Source organism: Prunus dulcis, chromosome 7 (genome assembly GCF_902201215.1).
Source record: "Prunus dulcis chromosome 7, ALMONDv2, whole genome shotgun sequence".
Taxonomy (NCBI): Eukaryota; Viridiplantae; Streptophyta; class Magnoliopsida; order Rosales; family Rosaceae; genus Prunus; species Prunus dulcis.
The window spans coordinates 9688096-9715130 of record NC_047656.1 but is presented as its reverse complement, the minus strand read 5'-3'; the positions used below and the strand labels follow the sequence as shown (position 1 = coordinate 9715130).

The 27035-nt window shown below is 40.2% G+C and overlaps 4 protein-coding genes across 4 annotated transcripts; all 4 read right to left on the bottom strand.

Moving 5' to 3' along the window:
* Positions 1-10224: 10224 nt before the first annotated feature.
* Positions 10225-12289, bottom strand: LOC117635615 (cytochrome P450 93A3-like). Its single transcript, XM_034369943.1, has 2 exons — positions 11272-12289; positions 10225-10857 (listed from the first exon to the last, which is right to left on the bottom strand). The coding sequence occupies exons 1-2, from the start codon at positions 12175-12177 to the stop codon at positions 10225-10227; spliced, it is 1539 nt and encodes a 512-aa protein (XP_034225834.1). The 5' UTR covers positions 12178-12289.
* A 3589-nt stretch (positions 12290-15878) lies between these two features.
* LOC117635154 (3,9-dihydroxypterocarpan 6A-monooxygenase) lies at positions 15879-17770 on the bottom strand. Its single transcript, XM_034369498.1, has 2 exons — positions 16777-17770; positions 15879-16552 (listed from the first exon to the last, which is right to left on the bottom strand). Exons 1-2 carry the CDS (start codon positions 17692-17694, stop codon positions 15923-15925), a joined length of 1548 nt encoding a protein of 515 aa, XP_034225389.1. The 5' UTR covers positions 17695-17770; the 3' UTR covers positions 15879-15922.
* A 2580-nt stretch (positions 17771-20350) lies between these two features.
* LOC117635991 (protein POLYCHOME) lies at positions 20351-22836 on the bottom strand. Its single transcript, XM_034370402.1, has 3 exons — positions 22726-22836; positions 21977-22391; positions 20351-21296 (listed from the first exon to the last, which is right to left on the bottom strand). Exons 2-3 carry the CDS (start codon positions 22376-22378, stop codon positions 20910-20912), a joined length of 789 nt encoding a protein of 262 aa, XP_034226293.1. The 5' UTR covers positions 22379-22391; positions 22726-22836; the 3' UTR covers positions 20351-20909.
* An 836-nt stretch (positions 22837-23672) lies between these two features.
* On the bottom strand, positions 23673-26066 carry LOC117635820 (ras-related protein RABA4d). Its single transcript, XM_034370189.1, has 2 exons — positions 25541-26066; positions 23673-24187 (listed from the first exon to the last, which is right to left on the bottom strand). Exons 1-2 carry the CDS (start codon positions 25765-25767, stop codon positions 23746-23748), a joined length of 669 nt encoding a protein of 222 aa, XP_034226080.1. The 5' UTR covers positions 25768-26066; the 3' UTR covers positions 23673-23745.
* Between the last annotated feature and the right edge of the window lie 969 nt (positions 26067-27035).

Here is a 27035-nt window from a genome sequence, read left to right as displayed (position 1 = left end):
ACTGTGGGCCATTCGGACGTCTTACCGAACGTCCACTGGAGAAACCCCTTTTTCTCTGGCCTTTGGATCGGAAGCAGTGGTACCCGTGGAAATCGGCGAACCTTCCTACCGAACGGAATCCTTCGCACCGAAGGAGAACGAGGAGGCCATGTCTCTAAGCCTTGATCTACTCGAGGAGCACCGAGCACAGGCCAACCTTCGGAATGAAGCCTACAAACAACGTGTGTCTCGGTATTACGACTCTAGGGTCAGACCCCGCTCTTTCCGAATCGGGGACTGGGTCATGCGCAAGGTATCGTTTGCGACGAAGGATACCACGGAAGGAACCCTCGGACCTTCCTGGGAAGGACCATATGAAGTCATCGGTATCCTTCGCTCGGGAACTTATCGACTAAGAGGCACCAACGGCAAGGCCCTCGGCCATCCTTGGAACGTAGAACATCTCAAATACTACTACAAGTGACCTAGCCTACGGCAGGTTGAAACTGTAATTACTCAATGTATTTGTTCTACTGGAATTAATAGAAAGCCCTCGGCACTATTACTTTAAGCCTCCCTTTAATTATCAAATTGGCCTACGGCAGTAAAATGATAACATCCTACGGCATTCCACTTTAACCTACGGCAATAAGCGATTATCATCATTTTTACCCTACTGATCCCGTCGGGACTTGGTGAAATTTGAATTTAACACTCTATCGGCAATTAGCAGTTAGGGAATACTCTTAACAATTAGCCTACGGCAGTTAACAGTTATAACGAACTCACACGAGACATTTGAAAATTAAATAAAAATTCAAATTCAGATTAAACGATGCCCTCGGCATCAATGTGTTCGAAATAAATATTAAAAATAAAAATACAAAGATAAAAGTACAGAAAAACGCCCTCAAGCGGCGGCTTCGTCCGCGGCAACGGTGTTGGCCTCGGCAGACCCGGGCGCCTCGGCGTCCTCCCCTTCGTAGTTTTCGATCATTTCTTCTGTAAGTCCCTCCGGAAGGGGAGGAGGATCAGCGGCGAAGTTCAAGTTCAGCTTCTGTCCGGGATTGTACCGCTTGAACCGGTACAGTAGATCCGCCATCTCCGAGCCAACTTCCTTGTCCAGCAGGGTAGTGAACTCATCAGATGAACGGTAGCCTTGGACAGCTGAGTGAACGGCAGCCTCGATCTCCGCGGCCTTGGTCCGCTCGGACTCCTGCAGGGCATCCTGAATGGCTTCCGAAACGGCATCGGCATCACGCGCTGCCGCCCGCGCTGCCTCCAGAGCAGCCCGCATCTGCTCCGCCTTCGCCTCCGAAGCAAGAGTTTGCCGTTCAGCGGCCTCTTTCTCCTTCAGCAGCTGGGCGTGCTCCTGGAGCGCCTTGCCGGCCTCGGCAACCTTGGCCCTGCCGTCATCGTAGGCCCTTTTCACCCGTTCGGCAGCAGAGATGGCCCGCTTGACGCACAGCCACATCTCCATGGACGCCTGCACACGAGGAAGATGGTAAGGAAAATAATAATAGTAACGAAAGGACAACACCGACAGATCAAATCTTACCGCTGCCTGCAGTCGGAAAGCACGTCCCGCCTGCTCCCGAAGTATCTTCTTCGGCAACTCGTCAACCTCCGGCAGCTCCATCTGCGACCCAAGGATCATGTGGTTGACGAATTGGACCGTCTTCGACGGGCAGGCGATGGTGATGGCCTCGGTAGGTCCGTCATCGTCTTCCGCCGCGAAAACGGCCCGCGGGGCCTCCGACGGACGGCTCCGTTTGGAAGCTGGCGAAGCCTCTAAGTCCACCGTCACCGGTCGTTTACCGGCTGCTCTTGAGGCAGCGGCCTCGGCACCCAACTGCCTTGGCGCTGAAACTTCGGCAGAGGGCCAGGCAACGGGCTCGGCCCCCAGCTGCCGCAGCCGCTCCGCCAGGGTTACGTCCTCGGGATCCGCGGACTGACGAACAGAAGGCGCCTCGGGCTGTTTCTTTTGTTTCTTGCCCTGCAGACCCATCATGAGCCGCCTCTTGGACGACTCACTCATTTTCTTTGCTTCGGCAGCCTTCCTTGTGTCCGTCACTGATCAAAAATTTTCAGTCAGTCAGCATGCGAAACAAAATCAAGCAAACAAGTCAAGGAAATGTTAAAACGCAAGTATACTCACTCTCGGTAGGGTCGACAAGCCCAGCTTTGATCAGATTGCTGGTGAAGAGGAACCGCGGGTAGACACGCTCGGCGTCAGGAACCTTTAGCCTCACCCTTTCAATCTGCCGAATCTCACCTTGCGACGGAATCGGCTGCTTGAGTTTCCCTGTCGAAGGAAGAGATTAGTAAATATAATAAGTTACAATCCTAAAAGCCTACCGATCGGTAACTCGGGGACCTACCGGTTGTTTGGAACGTCGTGGGCACCGGAAACCGCGGAGACACTCCCGATGGCGATTCCCAATCACCGGAGAGTAGCACCCGCCGATTCCTCCACGACTTCTGGGAAGTTGGCACCGAGCTGATGAAATGACCCCGCTCGGAAGCCTTCAGGCAGTTAGCCTGAACCCAGCCACCATGGTCGGCACTCTTTGACTTGGTGATGCTGTAGAGATACGAGAACTGCTCGTAGGATGGCTCTCCCTCCCCGGCAATCCCGAAGGCAGCTATCACCCCCATCAGGGCCACCCAGAAGTTGGGGTTATATTGGCCCGGGGCGTACCCGATCTGGGCTAGGATCTTCTGGACGGCTGGCTGCAACGGCAACCTGACCCCCTGCACCAGCATATCGGTGAAGAAGGCGACTTCGCCCTCTCCAGGGTCGCTAAGGGACTCGGTTGGACTCGGGATCCTCATCTTCACCGAGTCAGGGATGAGGTATTCGGCCCTAATCTTTTGAAGCTCCCGTTCGGTAAGCTTGTTCGGCTCCAGATAGTCCACCCCGAACAGGGCCCTCTGCGGTACGCCCACCGGTATCCTAGACCGCTCCCGGTGTACGATTGTCACCCTCGGTCGAGAGGGACCGGCAGTGGCCTCATCACGACCAGAGGTAGAGGCCTCCAGCTGATGATCGAAGGTACCAAAACGGGTACCATCTTTATAGACCGCGACCAAGGGAAGCGGTTGCCCCGTCATCAGACCCTTGCCGATGCCGTGGGTAGGAACGGAGCCCGTCTCCTCTCCGATAACTTCCACATCGGTGTCCTCTCTACTCTCGGCCCCAAGGCTCGCAGCCCCGCTGGATGTGTCCCAGCCCGATGATAACTCCTCATCGAAAGCATTGGGCTCACTGCCGAAGGAAGACTCGCTATCGGACATCTACAAAACAGAAAAAGGGAAACTAAGGCTCGTGCCACACTACCCTACCGATACCTAAATCACTGCCTATAGTCACTAGACTACCGAAAGAAATCCTATGTTACGATCGGCAAGCCTACGCCATAAGGAGATGCAATCAAATAAAAGGAGAGAAGAGTGCCGAACGGCACCTTACCTTGGGTGTTGTTGGGAGCTTGGATTGCCGATAAACTGCTTGAGATTCGCCTTGATTACCGTTCGCACGCTTCGGAGATCGCCTTGTATGCCGGGAACTCGCGTAAAAATCGCTCGGGTTGCCGTTAACACTCTTCTGAAATCGCCTACGCAGAGCTCTCGCACCTCTCTCAAATGCAAAGTGAGCTCTATGTCTGGAGCGATCTCTATTTATAGGGAGAGGGCTGCAACGGTACGCCTCGGGAAACCAAACGGCTCATAATTACAGCCGTCAGACGTCGCTTCGCTGGCCACGTGTCGCCCGGTGGATGGTGATGTCAGCTGCACGCCGGTACAGAAGACGAAGCGTCTCTGCACGCCGGGTGCAGAAGGCGAAGCGTCTCCACGCGCCAGGCGCGAGAAACGAAGCGTCCCTGCCTTCACCCCTCTCAGCATCGGCGACCCTTCAGATCTCAGGGGAGCCTTCCACAAACAAACTTGCCGAACGGCAGGGCATCTATGAACCCTCAGGATGAAACCAAATTCCCTTCCGAAGAACCTTCGGAAGAGAACTTGGGGGACTACTGTTTATACCCATATTAACGACCAATGACCACCTGACACGTGGAGAAAAACGACAACTTGACATCACAGGCCCTTCGGCAGGAACCCTACCGAAGGGTATACATCTTGATGCTTTTGCCCTTGGACACGTGTCATGCTCACAATCCGCTCCTACAGTCCCACATCGGAAATTCCAAAATAAGCACACCTCCCAAGGCCTATATAAGGAGACCCCTATTCCCAAAGAAGGGGGACAGAAAAAACCAACGGTACGCTACCGCTTGATCTGTAGTCTAATCTTTACTAAATCCGTACTTATTTAAGCATCGGAGAGCCTTCGGCCGGTACCGCACCGGTACCCCAAGGTCTTACCGAACGTTCCCTTTTTGCAGGAACTTGATCTTCTGAAGACTAACTCCCTTCCGAAGACACAATATCACTAAGTTGGGCGAACCACGTGTCAAACCACTTTTTCGCATCAACAAACTTTTAAGTGCATGAACCCGCCATTTTGTTACATAATTTCTATGTCTATGATGACGGCGTGCCAAGGTGCTTATACAAAGGGGACGGCAGCAATTCCGTGCATGCATACAAACTTACAAACACATGAGATTAGTTCTCGCAGTTAGACAACTATAGACCACTACTGGTCTTCGAGATAACTTGTATGCACGTACAGAAAGTGCTTACTAATATATAATTTTCGGAATGAACAAAGGTTTTGTAGTAAAAATATGATTAGGGTTCAATAAACACTAAACCCTAACTTTCCACGAACGATAACAATCGTGTGAGTAAACTTTTTTTTTCCCTTATGAATTTGAGTTTACACAACAATTTTTTATTAAGTTGGTTTGGAAATTCAATTTTTGTGAATTCTGTATTTAATCATTAATTACCATTCAAATTCAGCTTTATATATGGAAATGATTTCCTAAAATTTGTTGGCCAGTTTGGTATGGACTACAGCACAATGTTACAAATAGGGACGCAAGACTGCAGTCCTTTGTCAACTTTCATAGAAATGCTAGCCAAGTCCAATATTAGGTCTTTTTAATTTTCAAGGGTTTTATATTTTTCCCTTTCTTTAGTCACAAGTAAGAGATCTTTCTGCCTATCAGATTCATTGAATTTTAGGTCATCTAGGTACATAATGGAGGAAAACACCTCCACTCTTACGTTCTCAATAGAAAGGGAGTCGAACAACAATTCTTGGCTCGATACATGTTGAGATCTCTTATTGGATCGATAATTTACTGAAAGTGTATGTGAAACCTTTTTTGTCTAGAGATATAACCCCGTTTGTAGATATATGGTTGTAAATACATGGTTGTTGGGTACGTAGCAACCAAACCAGAAATACTCAATTCTCTTTTTCACAAGTTCTAGAGTGCTTTCATATTTCTGTGTTGGTGTCAAAGTGATGTGTAGACCAAAAATTTACAAACTACATTGATTGATTTAAAAGTTTGAGAACTCAAACAAAGACTTTTGAAAAGTTCATATGAACCATTCGTGATAAAAACGCTAACGAGAATATTGATGAACCTAGAGCTTATTTTATTGAATGAGCTACGATATTCATAGATCTTAAATGTCTTTTTTTTTTTTTAAATTAAAGAAAAGCATTTTATAGCAATATTTTGAATATTTTGCCAATTCTGAAAATTCAATTTTCATGAATTCTGTTTTTCTCAATTACCTTTTATACTGATCTTTCTATGGAAATTATTACCTAAAATTTGTTGGCGCTTTGGTATTTCAACAAAAGGGCGTACCTCACAATGTTATAAATAGAGACCCAAGGCTGCACTCTTTGTCATCTATCATAGACATAGCAGCTAAGTCCTATAGTAGGTCGATTTATCTTTTTCTCATTCTCCTTTCATAGCTAGGGTCCTGCAAATCAGAGTTATTGAATTTTTGGTCTCCTTATAAAAGAATGAATGAAAAAACCTCCATTCTTAGGTTTTCAAATAGAAAGAGAGTCAAAGGACAATTGTTGGCTTTAGCACCAATTAAGTTCTTATATCGAATCGATGATTTACCAGAAAAAATTATTGTGTCCTAGCCTGAGGTATATTCTCTGTTCCTTTAGTCTCTTTCCCTACTATTGTATGCTTAGGATTTAAATTTTTCTCATTCTTGATACGTGTTTCACAAAATATACTTCTGTTGGTTTATTCAGTGAAGCAAAGAACATTAAAAATATTATTTTATCCTTCTGTTTGTTCCCTTATCTTTTTTTTTCTTTTTCTTTTTTTTTTCTGCTTTGATTTTTAATGTTTAAAAATAATTTGGTTTGCCTCTGAGTTTACCTTCTGGCTCTTTCTTGTTTGCAACCTTGGGTAAGTAAGGGAGGACATCAGGGCGAAAGAGATTTCAGCGATGAAGCTCACCGAAAAAGGATCTTGCGGGAGCGAAGAAATTTCTGGTAGTTTGACATCGATCAGATACCAGTCGAACCCAAGACCTTGCGGGAGCGAAGAAATTTTGCTTTCCAAAGCTTGTGTCTGGGGCCTGAGAGTTTTCTCCAAATGCTGGCGACACATGATATGTATTTGTGCTGAGAACAAAAAAAACGGGGAAGCTGATAAGTGTATGTCATAAATGGTGTGGATCCTAATGCAGATGACTACAGGGAGGGAACAATTTATATACATGAATCTCGCTTGTATAGATGCTCATAAAGTCTATAGGAGCTGATGGAGCACTCAAGCTAACTTTAAAGGCATGGAGAGTTTACTTTATGACAAATCAATGAGAGCAACATATGACCAGAAGAAGAATGCAAACCTAGAACTTAAAATGTTTCGACCTTCTCATTTTCCCCACTCCCCCAATATCGCTTGTATAAAATAAAAATAAATAAATATGTAAATACACAATTCTTTTTGCACAATGTAATAAAGTCAGCCGCATGCAACATGGCCTTGTAAGAAATACCAATTCATGTAACAGAAAACATCTCTTTCTTCTTGCAACCCAATTTTCCCCAAAAAAGAAAAGTTGCCCCAAGCAGCTAGGTCTAACATATTTAGCAAGAGAAGCTTCAGATTTAAACCAGAAGAATTTATAAAACCAATTTCAGTGAAAACTCATTTCCCTCTCAAGAAGAGTTTAGAACAAACCCAGCCAGTACCACACTTCTAGCTGGATTTGGACAAGTCCAAATGACACGTGGGAACCTGTGTCATTTGTGTTAAAATAAGAAAAACAACAGTTCACAACAGGTCGCAGCTGACAGAGGAAGCAGCAAGGCAAGGGCCTTGAACCTCCTAAAGCTGCCCACACCTTTGAGAAGAAATTAGCAGTGGAGGAGGACGCATCTAGAGTTTTTATCAAAACTACCCAAAATTTATCTTATACTTACATAAATATTAGTTTTTATAAAAACTTTCAAAAATATCTAAAATTTTAATTAAATAGACTCAAATGCCCTCAAAACTAAAACCCACGTAAACCTAAAAAGGAAAAAAATTGTTTAGGAGGTTAACTCAAAATCAGAGATGATACTCCAGAAATTTTTTCTTTTTTCGCCAAATAATAAATTATATGGTAATATCAAGTTTACATCATGTGCGACAACCATGCTGGTCCAACATGGTCTCAATTGCACTCCACCAACTCACCCGAGAAACAAAAGCTGCCCCAAAATAAGCCAACTTTTTGTTTTGATCCTCAAACTTCAAAGATACCCATGGAAACATAGTCCAGAAGCCAAAACTACAACTTTAATATTGACTTACCAAGAAGCAGACTAAAAATTTCGGAATACAACATACAAAATGACAAGATCATGCTATGGATTTGGTCCAGTTGAAAGACAAACAGGTTGTAAACCTTCAAAATCCTCACATCATACACTAGTTCAAATCGCACTGCGTCCCAAGAGCTGGGCTTCGCTGCAAAAGTAATATTAAGGTCTTCTTGTTGGGTGTCGCTTTTATTTATTTATTACGTGATACCAGTGAAAGTATATCCACTAGCAATAGGATTGTAATACATATCACTACTCATAAATGACATCCCACGTACATTTGTTTTAGAAAAGCAGTAAATCTAAATAGCTCAACCTCTCTGTCATAATCCTAAGAACTTGGATGCTCGCCATGGCTGCAAAATTCAATGGTTCCGAGCTCAGTTTTTTTTCTTGTTGGGTGTAACTTTGCTTCTTAGGTTTTATGTGGGTTTTAAGTTTTGAGGGTATTTTAGTCTATTTAACTGAGTTTTCTGCTATTTTTGAAAATTTTTATAAAAATCAACATTTATGAAAGTATGGAGTGTAAATTTTAGCTACTTTTGATAAAAACTCACGGTGTCCACTACACTATGATTTTGGACTATCAAATGCGACACATGACAAGCACTAGTTCGAACAGTGAATTGACCTTTGTTATCATAATTTAATATCAAGGAATCCGGAGGTTTCCTGCAAAAGGTAAAAATCGAATTTAATCCACTTCTTCAAGGAAGAAAATGGTTTGCAGCAAACGGACATTCCACTAATTGGTATCACTTTGAGGGACCCAGCGATAATCTTCTTCGCTTCACATATGCTTTTTTTATTTTTTATTTTGAGTACAAGTGATAGTTTAAACTACAGGGAGAGGGGGGTTTTTCACCCACACACACAATTAAGATGTCATGAAGGTTTGAACCTGAAACCTCTAGTCTGTAAGCCTTTTTTCCACCGAGCTAGACCCTATTGGCCATAGATGCTTTTTTAAACATAAGAATCATATGGGACTTCACATTAATTTCTAGGACGACGAAACAAGGTTCTAAATCAACCTTATCCTTGCTTAGCCAAAAGAGCGATATCGAAAGCATACATGAACTTGAAGCCTAATCCCCTGGTCCTTTTCATAATCACAAGGATTTCATTTATAGTACATGTTGATTTTCTTCTTCAAGGAAAATGCATTTTATAGAAATCATTTTATAGCAATAACTTAAATATTTTGCTAAGTAAGTTAAAATTTTCATTTTTCAAGAATTTTGTATTCCTCATTTACTATTTAAATTCAGCTTTGTATGGAAATTATTATCAAAATTTTTTTTGGCACGTTTGGTAATTAGATAAAATGGAATACATCACCGTGTTATAAATGAGGAGCAAAGTCCTATATATAGTAGGTCTTGTTTTCAAGGGTTTCATCATTTTCTCATTTCCTGCAAATCTGGTTTATTGAATTCTAGGTTTCCTCAGAAAATAATGGAGGAAAACTCCTCCATTCTTAGGTTTTCAAACAGAAAGAGAGTCAAGGGACAATTGTTGGCTCAAAACCTATCGAGATCTCAGATCTCATTGAATCAATGATTTACCAGAAGAAATGACTCCCAATTGAAAGTATATTCTCATCCTCTGCTCTCTTTTTTTCCTAATGTTGTGTGCTTTGCATTTTAATTTTACTCAATATTGATTTATTTTTCAAAAATTATAAACTGTTCACTGGTGATGATAATTTTCAGGTTAAGTCAGATTGCACGTTTTATCGATATCACCAACTGCAGAAGCAGGATATCTTGAAGAACTTTATGTCTCAGCATCCAGAATTATTCAACTTACTTATCACACAGCCAATACCCCGGGCACTATCAAGGATGAAGACATACATGCGTTAGGGACTACTCTTGGATGCCAAAAGCCAAGCTCTAATTATGCAAGTGTAGTTCCATCCACCATGCATATAATCTAATTTCTGACCAACTCTCATTCACTCACCGGTGACATCTGACGATTATCTTGCGGACATTGAATCTGTTCTTACAAACTAGTTTTGTCAACCATATGATGTTGTAAAATATAGAGCTTATCGAAGGGAGAAGTCTTTTTTTTTTTTCTTTTTTTCTTTTTTGGTATACGTACTATTATGAAACTGAAAGTGTATGTGAAGTGAATTTTTCTGTCTTGAGATGGCTTAGAAGTACTGATTGATTAATGAGAAAATTTCCCTCTCTAATTTCTTACTATATAAATTTCTTTACTTTGTGCATTGACTCGTTTATCTTTGAAATTTATCCAATATATACGGATGCACAGAGAAGCTTCACTTTGCTTGGTAATTAGAAGACTCAAAATATAAAGAGGAACAGTTACATAAACTAAACAGTTCTGCATAGACCCTTCTAATAACAATTAAAAAGGGTGACATAGAAAAAGATAGCTAGTTTTTGAAGCATATATCAAGCTTTTGGAATACTTAATTTTGAAATTAATGTAAATCAGGTTGCTGGAAATGGGCTAAGCCTGGCCACAGGGACACAAACCAAGGGATGAGCCCTAGGAACCGTAATCCCAGGCGCCTCTTCCATGTTCACAGAACCTCCACCCCTAACCTTCCAATCAAAGCATTGAATTATAGCAGCCACAGTTGCCTGCACAACCTGAAGAGATAAGGTAGTTCCAGGACAGATTCTTCTTCCACTCCCAAAAGGCAGAAAATGAAAATGCTGCCCTCTCACATCCAAAGGGCTCTTCCCACTGCCCTCCTCAGCAAGAAACCTCTCTGGCTGGAACTCAAGTGGGTTCTCCCAATGATTTGGGTCCCTATTGATAGCCCACACATTCACAAAGAGCCTGGTCTTTGCTGGAATTGTATAGCCATTGATAGTGCACTCTTCTGTGCTCTCTCTTACAACCATTGGGCCTGCTGGGTGAAGCCTCAGTGTTTCCTTTACTATTGCTTGGAGGTAGGGAAGGTTGGCAGTATCAGATTCTCCTACCAATCTACTCTTTCCCACTACAGAATCAATCTCTTCCCTTGCTTTTTCCACCACATTTGGGTGGTTAATTAGCTCTGCTATAGCCCATGACATTGTTGATGAAGATGTGTCAGTCCCAGCACCAAACATGTTCTGTAAAAGTTCATATGTTAGATTTGTCAGTTTCCTTATGGCCCCAAAGCCAAAAATAAATACCAAAGTTTTTGAGCTACCACGGAATCATGTAGACAATAATGCCGAGACACAAAATTAAATACCAAAGTTTTGGGATCTTAAATGATATGCTGGGTGATGTGAGAACACATGTGGCTGTTAGGCCCAACATGTTCTGGTACTATGAAAAAAGTTGAGGTTCCACTCCAAAACCAACTGTGAGTATGGAGCAGTAGCTAAACTCCTTATAAGTCCATCATTGGTCCCTTTACTTTCTAAGGCGGGACAAATACTTTCAACACAACTTGTTCATATTTGTTAATTAATTTGGAAAATAAAATTTTGACGACTCTAGTCTCTAGCTGATAAATGTGCACGTAAAAGACTATTTACCATGATAAAGCTTTTAATGTTTTCTCTTGACAATTTGATCTCTGCGCCTTCGTCTTCATATATATCAAGCAGAATATCAAGCAAATCCAATCCATCGTCACCCTCCCTTTCCTTAATCCTCTTCCTCCTTGCATCTTCATGCTCCTTTATAATCTTTCCCATCATATCATCGTACCTATCCCGGACCTCTTTAAGCCTTTTTCCATATCCTTGCAAGTCGAAATTCTTGCAGAACCAAAACATATCTGTAAAATTAAATTTGCCTGCAAGCTCATTCATCTCTCCCACCAACTCCCTCACCATGTGGGCTTCTTCGTCTTGTTCCGAACACCGCCGTTTTAGTGCCATCCTCGATATGATGTTGTTGCTTAGCCGCACAAGCTCTGACCCAACATCTAGTTCTTCACCTTCATCAGCTTTGCTTAGCACAACATGTAAAAACCGCTTGATCTCGTCATGCCGAATCGGTAGGTTCTGCTCTAGGATTCTGCCTCCGAGGAGTTCAGTCATGCAAAGCTTCTTCATGAACTTCCAGTAAGGTCCATAGGGTGCCATGGCAAAGTCCGTTGAGCCATAAGTGAGGTAGTCTACATTCGCCATCTTGGGGCGGTTCAAGAAGGACGTTTCATTGGTTTTGAGGAATTCTTTGGCCATTTCTGGTGAGGAGGCAACGACACATGGTATGGAGCCAAAGAAGAGATGAATTAAAGGTCCATAGCGGTTCGAAAGCTTGTGCAGGCCTTGGTGAGGGATGCGGCCAAGGAGGTGGAGGTGGCCAATGATTGGTAGGGCTCGTGGACTTGGAGGGAGACTTCTACGCTTGGTGAAGATGGTTCGGAACAAGATGAAAGAGACTAACCATATGAGTAAAAATACAAGGTATTCAAGGAAACTAGCCATAATCATTTGACTAGTGGACTATTAACAAAGAGTGCTAGAGGTGATTAATTCCATGAGAAACACTTATTGATAGCTCTTATATATAATCTTCTAAATTATGGAGGTGGAGAGCTAATCACATCAATGAGATGACGATCAATGTGCTAATTAATTAACAATTAACGATAATAATTGAGGCATATAAGCACACATCAATCACATAATCTAATATGTAAGAAGGTGGTCCTTTAGCATTGTCCTAAAAGATTAATCTTTTACAATTTACAATGGGTTATCTGCCTATGTGGTTTCATCATGTCAATATCAAGAATGTGCTTGAGAGTGTTTTTTGGTTGAAACACTTCAAATAATGGATATGAATGTAGCCTTTTTTATGTTATTCAACAAATGTCGCCATAAGATTTAATCTTAAAACTTCTTCAACAAAGTTGGAGACTAAATGTCACTAGACCAAATAATCATTGCCGGTCATTTCAAATTACGGTATTAAAGTCAACCTTAACAAATAAATTGCAAGACCTGCTGCGACTATTCGTATACTGGTAAATCAAAAGATCAAAGGGGATGAGAAATTGTGAGATTCGCATCACATATATGCGAAAATACAAGTTATATGCAACAAAACTGTTTCTTCTCTATATTTGGGGATCATTGTCTTCTCTGGTCATCATGTCCTCCCCTCCATTATTTTATAATGTGAAACAAATATCCGTACGCCCATTAGCTGTTTGATGTCAGCCAATTTTTTGTCTAAAAAAACAGAAGAAATAGGATTTTAGGACCACAAATAAAAATATGGTGATTCTATTGTGGTCCTTAAATCATTAAACATACTTTATAATAAAATTGTAATTGAAGTCACCCCAAAAGAATAAAACTTTAGATGTCTAATAGACATCTGACCTAACATCGTTTGTATTAGGAGGACTGTTTTTGATAAAAGCTTTTGGAATTCCTTAACTTTCAATATGATGTAAGCCTAGGGACCAGATGACTAGGATGGGCAAAGATTAATTAAGAGAGATACTTATCTTCATAACCTTCTGTCATTGATTGAAGGACTATTTGTACTTAATTGATGTATCTTCATAACCCTAAAGAGAGATCAATTAAGAGAGATACTTATTTTCTTGGTTGCTGAGTTTTGGAATCTGCTGTGTTCTTTTTCCTTCCCCTGTCTTGCTTAAAATGGGCTTTGATCTTTAAATAAATTTAGATTTTAAAAAATATTTCTTGTTTGCAGTCAAAAACCACCTTCATGAAGCAAAGAAGAGTGACTGGTGGGCTGGATTAATTGCTTTGTGGCAGCTTCGAGGGTCAAGTATAGAAGGGTTGAACACTGAAAAGAGGATTATTTGAGTAATGGCTCTAAACCAAAATTAAGTACATAAAATTTCAGCTATAATTTTCATTACTCTATTAATTCAAGCACGTCAACTTTGGTGGGGCTAGTCTAGTGGAAAAGGGCTCCCATTTCCTAACTTTGGCAACCACAACAAAAAAATAATAGCTGATGTATCCGAAACGTGCAAAAATTACTCCAACAAATAATGAGCTATCATATATATCTCCTATGAGATAACCTCAATTTTTAAAACTCATCATTTACTACGTTTTGAATATATTGGTCTGTTAGTTTATGGGAGAAGAGGTTTGGGAAATGGTTAGTGTTTAGGACAATAGCTTAACTTGGAACGGAAAACTTTTGAAAGAGTAACAAAGTAGTTTTATTTTAATGAATAATTGGAAAGGTACAAGGCTTTGGATATAGGACACAAGTAGTAGTTTTCAGCTTGATTACTTGAGTGGGCTGTAGGCATATTTATACAAGTGCTAACCGACTATCTAAGTCGGCAATTTACTTGAACAAGTCGGTTGCACAGTAACCGACTTAGCTAAAGCATTTTTAGCTACAAATTAGTATTATAATTTTAGAATTCTCTAGTTACAATTACAATAGATAATTATTAATATGGTTCTAGTAAGAGTCAACCAACTTTTACTTAGTAATTCTCTCAATTATTCTAAAATTTTCTAGTTTTATCACACAAGTGTGCATTAATGTTTAACATGGTCCTTTCCTTGTCCAACTCAATGGAGTCCAATTTTCCTATTACCCTTTTTCCTGTGCCCCTGTTACTCTTCTAATTTATTAACACATGTCCCTATACTTAACTTCTAACATAATAATGTTAACTATTTTAATAAAAATAAAACAAAAACAAAGCTAATTATTAAATAAAAAACATAAAACAACAGCCACTACAGCCCCATCGACCCACGCAACCTCAGCCAACCCCACCACCCATCCAACCTGGTCAGCCACCCCATCCCGTCGCTGGCAACCCCTCTCCTCCTTGCCGCCAGAAACCTCATTATCTCAATATCTCTTTTCTCTCTCTTCCTTTTCCTACTTTACCATTCTCTTCCCTAAACTCAAAACCCTAACAACATAGTCAATCTCATCTGTTAAAACCTCAAACAAGAATGACATTAAAGGGCTTCAAAATTGTAGGATGTTTTGTGCAATCAACCGTAATGTGTTGTGGCCTCAACATCCCTTCACCTTTAACCCTCTGCTGCAACTAAGCCCATGAAATTATAAGAGAGATCTTGAGATCCATATCTGGATCTACTAGATCTCACATTTGATGTTGCCATGTTATTCCCCCCCACCCCTTTTTCTGGTGTTGTTGGGTTAAAGACAGATAAGAGAAATGACATGGAGAAAGGATTATGGGTTTTAGTCATGGAGAAAAAGAAATCAGATTTATGAGTTTGGTGTTGCTTGATAAAGATGGAGGACATAAAAGAGAAGAGGGGCTGCTTCCTGCAGCGGCTGGGAGAGGGGTTGTCGCCGGCGAAGTGGGCTGGCTGACCTAGTTGGATGGGTGGGTTGGCTGTCCAGGTTGGGTGGTCGGCCGGTGGGTGGGTGTGGTTATGGTTGTGGCTGTCTTTTTTTTTTTTTTTCTCTCTCTTTTTAATAATTAGCTTTGTTTTAGTTTTTTTTTATTAAAAGAGTTAACACTGTTATGTTAGAAATTAAGTCAATAAATTAGAAAGGTAACAGGGAGGCACAGGACAAAGCGTAAAAGGAAAATTGGACTCAGCTCAATGCTGTTGAATGACAAGTAATAATAGGTTCAATCAGTCAAGAGGCAATTGCTTCCACAAACTTCATTTTGCTTTACCAATCGCAATAGGCAATTGTTTAATTATATATGATTATGATGAATCGTCATACGGACATTATTAGATCGATATCTTTACTACTGAATATAACAATTTCCTACTACTTATTTGTATTTGATAAAATAGAACAATCTTTACAACAACCAAACTTAACCCACACACACATAATATATATATATATATAGGGAGCTTCAGTTGAGGGATCCCTCAAATAAGCTTTCAAACCGTCTATTTTGTAGATACTTATTTGAAGATCATCTCTACAAAAAATCACTTAAATTCGATATCATTTGACAACTCAATTGAATTATTAAAATTTTAATACTTTCTTCAATCACCGTGTTCATTGATTTTGTACGACACAATTAGATATCGAAACGGTTTCCGATTTGTGTAATTTTTTGCAAAGATGATCTATTAATGAAGACCTAAAAAATAGATGATTTGGATCATTGAAAATAAAATTCGTAGGGTATCCTAAAGGGTGTACCCTAAAAAATATAGCAGCCCTTCATACAAAACACCTTTTTATTTGAAATATTCCACAACGACATTTGCTTTAATACGGATTGAGACGTGCTATAGGGTATAACACAAGTGATTTTGCCATTTCTGCTGCAAACCCTGACCCTAATTCCAAATCAATCTTCTCCCCATCCTTGACTTTCCAATCAAAGCACTGTACTAAGGCTGCAATCGTCGAGTGCATCACCAACATAGCAAGAGATGCACCAGGACAACCTCTCCGCCCGCTTCCAAATGGGACGTATCGAAAATTCTGGCCCTTCAGCTCCATTAGATGCTCTCCAATTTTCTCCTCTGAGCTATCCAGAAACCTTTCTGGTATGAACTCATCTGGATCCGTCCACAAATCTGGGTCGCGCATGATTGCATAAGCATTGATTAGGATGCGTGCCTTTGCCTTAACAATTGAACCGTATACCTTGCAGTCCTCACCACATTCCCTAATGATGAAAGGTCCTGAAGGGTGAAGCCTTAGGATTTCCTTGATAACAGCTCGAAGATAAGGGAGATTTGGGATGTCTGATTCTCTGACCAATCTCTTAACCCCCACAACTATATCGATCTCCTCCCTGAGCTTCTTGTAAGCTTGTGGATGACTGAGGAGCTCTCCCATGGCCCATTGCATGGCTGCTGATGACGTGTCAGTGCCGGCCATGAATATGTCCTAAATAAGCACATTCAAAATTATCAAACAATTGGGTCAGTAACAAAAGTGTTTTCTTACTCGATATCTGATATACGTTATGTTATCACACTGTAAATTTGGCACTACATTTTAAAATAACATTTCACCTAATTAATGGTCTAAATTAATTGAATGTCAATGAAAGGGAGACAGAGACAAAGAGAAGAGATCAATATAGCCTGCCAAAGAATTGAAGATCTTACAAGCAAGAAGGACTTAATGTCATTCCTTGATAACTTCACTTCAGAAGTAGGGTCTCTATATATCTCCAACAATATATCCATCAAATCTCTCCCTTGCTCTCCTACTTCAGACCTTCCTTCATGTTCTTTCATGATTCTCTCCACCAGCCCATCAAACCGCTGTAACACAGATCCAAGCTTCTTCGCAGTACCGGAGAAATCAAATATCTTGAGAGGCCCCAACACATCACCCACACTCAACTTGGCTCCAAGCTTCATGCACTCATCAATGAGCTTCTTAATCTCCTCCGCCTCATTGTCACTTCCCGAGCATCTCGTGCTCATCACCATCCGACATATCGTATTGTTCGTCAATGTCGTTAGTTCACTACTCAAATTGCAAGGTTGTCCCTCTCTTGCCCTCTGTGTTACCTTCTCCACAAGATTCGCCACCTCCTCTGCGCGAATATCAACAGATAAATTGAGTTGTGGAGCAGCCAAAAGTTTATTCATGCAAAGCTTCTTCATAAACCGCCAGTACTCTCCGTAGGGGGCCAAGAGAAATCGAGAGCCTCTATAAATGAAGTGCTCGGAGGAACCAAATTCGGGCCTCGAAGAAAATATGATGTCATGAGTCTTGAAGATTTCTCTGGCAACTTCAGCACTTGAAACCACAATGCATGTGGCAGCTCCGAGGCGTAGCTGCATGAGAGGGATGCCATAGCGGCGAGCTAGTGTTTGGAATGACTTGGGGAGGACAGAGCCAATGAGGTGGAGGTGACCAATGATGGGTAGGGCTGGCGGACTAGGTGGGTCTTGACTTGAAGGCGTTGGTTTGATATAGCTTTTGATGAAGAAGTGGACAAGGAAGGCAAAGATAAAGCAAATGAAGAATGGCAAGTAGTAACAGGGCATGTCAATGGGAATATAAGTGGCCATATGGATTTGTGGTAGAGCAAATATTGTTGATATGTTAGGGTTGGGATTCACAATTAGCCTAAATATATAGTATATGTTTTCCCTTTTGTTTTTGGGAGTGGGGTATCAATAAGGGCAGGCTTTCACTATCAAGAATATATTTACACTTTAATATTTGTCCTGTGGACAGAAAGAAAGTTGGTATGGTGATGGGGTTGCTGGAAACCCAATTAGAATCTTGTTCCCCAAATTTGCTTTATGGAAAAGACAAACAATAATAGAGTTTAAGAAGGTCCTTAAATTCTAAAATTTTGAATTGGGGTTTTGATCAGAGGACTGACCGATTGCAAAACCTGAAAGTCTTGTGTTTGGTGCTTTGCTAGCTTAGATTTTTATTATCTTCATCATAATTGAGTGGTCCTCGTACGAATGGTTGTGGTCCTAGAACATTGTTTAATAAGATAAGAAGATTAGGGGCACCATCATTATGTGTCATGTCATCCTTAATTAAATTCCATTCATGTAATATAAAAATAAAAGTAAAAACTTGAACAGAATTGAACAACACCAAAAAAGAGGAAGAGGTTTTTTTTTCTTTTTTCTTTTTTTGGGTCAAACTTGAATTTCATTAGATAAATAAAACCTAAGGTAGGTAGTTCAATGAATTAGCTAGAATTGATTAGAAGTGGAATCTATACTCTTTGACAAGGCCCAAAAGAGTACATAGCTCACTGCCAAAACAAATAAAGGCCCAACAACTACAGATGCGCAACAGACAAGCAAAAAAATTTACATGTAACGGAGATAGCACTGTTTTGCTATCCCCGACCAATAATACAATAACATGTGAAAAAGTTATCCTACGTGTCATTGCGTTATTGGCCAGAGATAGCAAAAAATGTTATCCCCTTTACATGAAAGTTTCTCTCGTTGAGGAGGGGCTAAGTACACCTCGACTTACCCTGAATGTAACTGCTTGCCATTTCATCCGCGAGCTTTCTATTTTGAGCCCCACTCTTCTTTGTTTTGTATTAATATATAATTTATGTAAAGGTGGAACCAGACATTTTTGGACCGGTCGACTAGCTTAAAATCTAGTGATTTTGTTAACTTACAATTTCTATATTGTATTATAGAAATAAAAGAACACGTTAAATTATATAAAACATGCTACTTCATAGCTCTATGAACTAATTTCCAATAAGCTTTAATATAAAACATGTACATATTAATGGCCAAAAACACTAGATTCATGCCCACTAAAACTAGTAGGAAATTTAATGATAAAATGATCGAGTGCCATAGAGACAATCTTGCTCAAAAATTTTAACCTGCTACTATTTCCATCCCTATATCATGTTTCTCCACCCATCTTATCTTCAAATTTTAAAAACAAATTTACCCTTTTGTAAAATGACTTTTAATAACTTAGGACAAAAAACCTCAACTGACATAATTAATCCACCTACTCTACTCTCCTTGATTTTAATTGTCTCCTAGAAATGCATAAACTAACCTCCACCATTCTGAGCAATCCCAGCTCATCCTTGAATAGTGATTCAAGAGAGCCACCAAGCGCATAGCAGAACACACATGCTATGCCATTACACCTTCATCCCAATAGTCAATAGTGGCACAGTCACATTATTGCATTCAATCAGCATTGACCATATCGTCGAAACTCGGCATCTCATGATATTTGAGATTTCCAATCTCATATATGAACCCAAACAAGGATAAGGTATATACGTCTTGAACTTAACTCACAGGACCAGTATTGAATCCCCCCATTTACAAAATGCAATGCATTTTAACAAAGTCTTGTAAGTTTTTTCTAGTAGATCAAACGCCTCAGCACCCTTCCCATCCCGGCACAAATTTACCTCTTGATAACTCAACTACTAATGATTAGCAAAGAGAATTTGCTTGAATTAATAATTAAAGGGTATTTTAGGATTAATGGTGGATAGAAAGATAGGACATGGGTGGAAATAGTGGCACACAATATTGTTTATTATGTAATGAACCAATAATAGAAGCTAATGAAAATCTGAAAGTAGAGCATTGATGGCCACCATTGCAAACAGCCAATACTTGTTCTTCCTCTGGTTTGGTTCTTATCTTTTGTTAATGGTGAATATCCATACCACAATACATTACCCTACCAGCTTGCAGCTTGGTTTTTGCAATCACTTCAATTGGTAATGGCAAATTTAAACTCGTCCCACATAATTCCAATACTAATTCACTGTTTGGATCAAACAATCCCACTTCCCCTGTTTCACTTCTTCCACTTGGCTATATAACTTACCAACTGTAAGAGTAAAAATGTGGAGGCTTGACTTTGTATCGAGCCGAACTCGAGTAGCAGGTACGCAGTAATCTGAATCCAGACATGACATATCTCAGCCTGCTGCTAGATTTATGTCTTCTTTCTCTGTGATAGGTAAATATTTCCTTCTTTGTTTTTCCCATCAATTTCTTACTCTGTTAGCTCAAAATTGTCGTTTTATGGTATTTCTCATCAACTTGTTCATTTTTTTCTAAATCCATAGTACATACTCAAATCAGCAACCGAAATTTCCGTGATTTGTGTTGGAACCTGAAGTTCCGAATTAGATATACAAATCTTAAAACCATAGTATACAATGACATTCTCACATTTAACAGCTGCATCTATGAATGAAGATCAAATTCCAAAACATTAGAGAATCGAACTGCATTTGATAAGAACAAATGCTTCACATCATACATGAAAAGTAATTGGCCTCATTGTACATGAGAAATGATCTGAACAAATACAACAAAGATGGAGATGTGGCCCTATATATACACCATTTCAACCACTTATCTACTGCTAAGACCATCAAAGAATGATGGCAACTAGACAAAAGGAATATAGTACCCTCACACTGAGAACTTTAGCAGTGATAACTGCCCATGTATGCTAAGACCTTAAGCACATTAAGTTTCAAAACAAAAACAAAATCTGCTAAGTCAAAGTAAAGTTATCACCAGAAGATGATAAAAGTCATATGGTAGGCAATATCACCAGAAGATGATAAGAGTCATATGGTAGGCAATATCACCAGAGGATGATAACCGTCTGAGGATCAAAACGGTATCACCAGAAGGTGATAAGTCTGAGGGTCAGAAATGTATCACCAGAAGGTGATAAGTCTCAACTGCGTTAAACCTTGTCCAATCTCCTATGTTCCAATGCTACTGCTGCTCCCTCATCGCATTGACATCAAAGTTCGAACTCTTTTCTCTCTCTCAGCCTTCTTAGCACTTGGGGTCCTCTTCAGCCTCTGAAGTTCTTCCATCACCACTTTCTCAACCGTGTCAATTGAGTTCAATAGTTTCTTCTGTGGTGTAAGAAATTCTCCTTCAGCAGTCTGAGTGTTAGTGGCTTCCCTTATAATTTTCTGTACTCTACCAACGGAAGGAGGTGGGCATTGCTTGGTTCGAACAGCTGAATATGGAGTAACAGGAACACCATGCTCAAGTTGAGCACCTGGCACTAGCAGATACTGATCAAGGATATTCCGGCCCTGTGGAACTTGACCCTCAGTGTGTTGGCCATCGTTCTCAGCCAAGCGTGCTCTTCTTCTTTCAATGGCCTGCTTAAAAGTATTAAATTGGGCAATTGAAGTATGGAAAGAGATATTCATATTGTATAACAAGTATGAGCTAATCAATGCATTATACCACAACTAGTATACAAAGTACATACAATAAAATAAATGTGCATACTATTAAGGCCATAAAAGCTGAACCAACACACAATTAACGCAAAACCACCTGTTTGCCAGGAGAACTGGGACCTCAGATTCCTCATAATAAAAATTAAAATAAAAAACTACTCAACTAAATTTTTATACAACTTCTTACCATACACCAAATACACACACTTGTGTTTTTCATCTTTATAAATTCTAAACCCCATGACAACAAGACATTAATGCAGTCCGAGAGAACACAGCAAATCAAGATTTAGGGAGACATGCGCTCAACACATTAATTGCTACAGAATAAGAATCAATCAAACCCAGACCAAATTGCAATAAAATTAATACATCAATTACTACAAACAAAGAAAAAGTGAAACCAATATGATATATCAATCAACCACGAAATGGGTTACTTCAAATTAATCAAACAGACATGAAATTAACTCAATTAAATTAAACCAATCAAACTAAGGCCATATACAACCGTCAGATAAACGCAATTAAATCCATCGCTCAATAAACTAATCAAGCAACACAGAAATACAAAGGGTCAAGAAAGTGACTCCTACCCTCACAACAGCACTGATATCCTGGAGAGGGGTTCTTGGGTACCAAGAAGGTAACACGCTGTTACTGGATCTGCCCCTTCTCCGGCGAGAACTCCCGGCCGGCGGCGTGTTCTCTCTGGCCGGTGTCGTAAACCCAAATGGGATCCGACCACGCCCATTTCCGGTCCTCGGAGTCCTCAAACTGCTCCTCAGGAGCCCTCCACCACCAACAACTCCGGTGGCCCCAAACCCTAATGCTGTTGGGGCTCTCTGTCTCGCTGGCGTTCTCGACAAGTCTGGAACAACCTGAAGAACCTGCTCTGGCGGATCTATGTATATACTGCGATTGCGCGATAGCCATTGAGCATAGGTGTCTGCGAGATCAACAGGCGCCCTTGACAGTCTATCTCTTGCTTCAGCCATTTCACGATACAAACTGAAAAGGCAAAAGGAAATTTAGATCAAACAGAAATCAAAGGGAACTGTCGCAAGAAAACGCGACGAGTTCCTGAATCAGATCTAAATAGTTTAAGAGATTTCAGAACGGAAAAGAGAGCAGAGCTCTCAGTTCCCCAGAAAATGCAAAATTTTCGGAGGCAAACTACTATCGAAACTTCTACTATCAGGGGCAACCATATCAAGAAACCCCGAAATTTTCTCGACCCAGATGACATTTCAATCGGAAATGATAATCTTAGGGGCGATCCAGATGCTTCATTTTAGCATACAAATCGACCTAAGAGAAGAAACCCCGATGGCCATTGATTTACCTGGAGGAGAATTAGGGTTTTGGAGCGTTTTCGTTTGACAGCGTAAAGTGGGGGGGCCTCTGAAAGTAGAAGAAGAGGAAGCTTGGATTTGTGAGAGAGCGAATGGGCAAATTTTCAAACTGGAAAAATGGGCGGTCTTGTAGACGCCCAAACCCCAACCCCAAATTTTCGCACGTGTTGGGAAATTTCGCACGTGTTTGGTTTTTTATCTTTTACTTCTTCTAAGCGGGATCCAAATTTCGAATTGTCTTTGTCCAATAAATTTCAAATTTTCTTAATGAGCGGGATAAACAAGCCAAGTTTGTTTTTAGATTTTGGATCTCCAAGTTATTTTCTCATAACTAGATTTCAAAGTTTAAATAAATTGTTAGATTAGGGAATAATTGATTTTCTCGACTATGGTCAATTCTTCTTTTAAAAGCCATCAATTTTGAATCTGAGTAAACATAATTGTTTAACGGTACGGTCTAGGCTCTCTACCTTATTGTAAAAACCTACCGAGTTTTGGTTTCATATCTCATGAACGAGACTTTGTTGTATACTTAATTAAATTAAAATAAGTATCATATTAATTTATGAAACAAAAAAAATTGCAAATTGTAATCATACAATGCCTTTCCAAGTCAAGAGACAAGATGTAATAACAATCAAATTAAAATTAGACATAAACTATTATTTGGTCAAAGTTATGGATGTAGTGGCTGCTAATGTGATGGACAATTAGTTCCCCATGATGATACATTTCAAACCTGTTGCTATGCAAAACAGACATAATTAAGAACTGAAATTTATGAGAACATAAATCAAACAATAAAAAATAAAAAAAATAAAAAAAAAAAACTCTTGAATGCTGCGCTTGAAGTGACCAAAATCCAAATCATACATCAATTCTGAGAAACTTTGTACAAAAGATTCTATATTCTAAAAAATAGAACAAACAGCTTCCAATTCCATATACTAATGGAGGCTGTTTTCTGGAAATTAAGCCTCAAAAAAATTGAAAGTAAAAGTTTGATAAAATTAGGAGGAAAAGCAGCAGCCCCCCTTCCTGGAGGCATCCGACTCTGGACTAGGAACGATAATCGCAGTTCCCTTTAGAAGCCCTGAATCTCCACCATCTTGATCATTGGAAGCGAGGGTCTTCTTGCTCATTATCCGGTATATCTCCATTAAAATCATCAAGAAGGCGGTTTCGACATTGGTGGCTTCAAGAGCAGATGTCTCCATAAAAAATAGGTTCTCTCTTTGAGCAAACTCCTGTGCATCTTCAGTTGGCACTGCTCGGAGACTTCCCAAGTCGCATTTGTTGCCAATGAGCATAATAACAATGTTCTTATCAGCATGGCCCCTTAATTCCTCCAACCACCTAGCCATGTGATCAAATGATTGGCGCTTTGTCATGTCATAAACCAGCATTGCTCCGACTGCGCCTCGGTAGTATGCACTTGTGACAGCTCTGTACCTGAAGAGATAATCAAGGGGATGAGTTCTAGAGGCCATAAATTATAATCAAAGACGGAAAGCACTCTTTGTATTTTGGCAAACAACAAATGTTACAGAGATTTCTTGCAATTACTCAGTCCAAGCTGTCACTTATTAGGACATTTTGAGGTTTCACAAATCCATGTTTCCCAAAAGGAAACCAAAAAGAGTCTAAAAGTTCTACATTTCATATAAAAGCAGCTTCATTCACAAATTCTAATTTTCACAGAATCACAAAGTATATTGATAATATCCATTTGAAGCTGTCACATAAAAGATTCTCCTTCAAAGACGATAAGCGCTTCCCATGTCCATATAGTACACCTACATTGGAAACCACTGAGACCAGATTGTAGCAAGAAATGTATCCTAAATAAGCAATCAATGAGATGTAACCCGGTGAGATCTCATTCTGTCCACACAGAGTGCATTCGTAGAGTCCCTAACAAGTAACAACCTAGATTGAAATTATGATTTGTTTTCGGTGTGCAAGTTTCCAAAAACTCAGTCATTCATCTTTAATTAAGTCAGAAGGAAATGGATGCTAGGTGAAGGAAAGGTGATCAAGAATGATGCGTGGAGGAATCAACAGCGAAGAGATAATAAGGGGACAGAATTCAGATGTGTTTGGAGGGTTGTACATGAAGGTGAAGATGGAAGAGCAAATGCAGCTCCTGAGGTGGCAGACCTCTGTCTACACCACCATTTGTGAGCAGCTTGATTAGATGCATAAGATCATCACTGATAAAGAGGATCTTGCTGGCTAGAATGAGGTGGGGAAGTTATATTGCAATCCATCAATGGCATCTGGTGGCCACAAGATAAATTCAAGGTAGCACAGCAGAGAACCCCAACAACTATGCAACTTCAAATCCTTAAAAACTGTATTTCATCTCAAATTTCTGAACTCACATATGATGCCTTCAAGCTAAACACCTGTTTTGTGTCTCTACATCATTGCTGTGTGCAACCTTAAATGCAGCACCATTCTATTTCATATGCTTTCGAAAACCCGAGGCCTCCCCACAAAGATAGTATTCATATTTCCAGAGCAGATATTAGATCCAATCCTTGAAATCTGCTCATCCTGCAGCACCTTCTGTTTTATTGATTGGTAAACATTTTTGTTTAAGAACAAATGGAACAGCAATTCCAAAACAAACAGAAGTGGAGCCCTCCAACTAGAAATACAGATCCTTTATTGTTACCATCCATTTAATGGGTATGCCTTGTGCAACAAGATATCCTAGATGATCTCCAAATAATAATTAAGCAAAATTTTCATCATTTTCCAAAAATGAAACAAGAAAAGTTATTGGAGACAATGGTGCACCTTTCTTGGCCAGCAGTGTCCCAAATCTGCGCCTTCACCGTCTTGTGATCGAGAACAAGAGTTTTCGTCTGAAATTCGACCCCGATTGTGGCTTTCGAGTCCACACTGAATTCATTTCTAGCAAAGCGCGCGAGCAGCTGTGTTTTTCCAACCGCCGAGTCTCCAATCAACACCACTTTGAACACGTAATCAATTTTCTGATTGTAATCTCCGTACAAATTCGACATCCTCACCGCGATCAAACCACACCAGATTGCTTCTTAAACCCACAATTTGGAACATAAAAAACAATATGAAACAATGTGAATTTTTCAGATCAACCATGTGGGTGCATTTTGTTGGACATGAAAAGCTTGTGCTGCAGCAGAGCAAGAATTGGGGTGTGTTTGGAGAATTACTGAAACAGAGAGGGAGAGAATGGGAAATGTGGTAAAATTAGGGTTTGAAAGGAAGAGGAGAGTTTGTTAGGAGCTGGACATGGTGGTTTGGTCATTTGTGGAGAAGGGGAGGGAGAGAGGAGTTAGAGGCGGGGAAACCATCGGCTAGTACGGGTCCCATTAACGGTTTTACAAGTTCACTGTGAGAATAGTTTTGAGTGTACTTGCCGGTACAACAGTTTTGGTACAAGTGGTGAGATCTGGATCGTGTGTTTGATAGGTAGGGCCCGTGGGCGCCATGTGAAACATTCTGGCTAATGCCCTGGAAATTAACAACATAAATTTTTATTTATACAAATAATAATTTAAATTACTCTAAATTAATTGAATTTACGAGATGAGAATTTGAATTTGAGTGGAATGAGGCAGGCTCATTGCCATAGTCGACTGCCCTAACAAACATCTACTGCACATCCAAATCTTAGTTTGGTTCAATCACCCAACATTTGCCTCTAAGCTCTAACTTTCGATGGCATTGGGATGAGAGTGGGGAATTGGTAGACTTTGGATCTAAATCCTGTTAAAAATATAAAAAATAAAGATCATAAAACATTTTTTTGACCAATGTTTTTGTTTGCTAATTAGTCTCCCATGCAGGGGTTTTATCATTCGTGAGAGTCTACAAAATTAGAACACCTCCCCATGGGAGATGCAATTTTGGGGACGTAAAGCATCTCCATTTACATTTCTGGTAGAATAAATGGGATGGAAATTATTTTCTTGTGCTACAAGGGTGAGTTTCTAAATTTTGAAATCTGGTTTAATTTGGGCTGTTAGATGTCAACAACCATTAAATCTCAGCCCTTCATTTAGAAGCAGTTGAGAGAGAGAGAGAGAGAGAGGGAGAGAGAGAGCAACATCAAGCATGACGCGCTGCCCATAAAAAATCTCATTATTCTCTAGATGACGACCACCAATAATAGACACATTATTCTATTATATATGAACTTGACTTCGTAACGCCAACATTATGTCACATGCTACATAAATTGACATAGAAATTTATGTGATTAAGTTGTTGTCCATAGTATTATTGAAAAAAAAAATGTTGGAAGTGA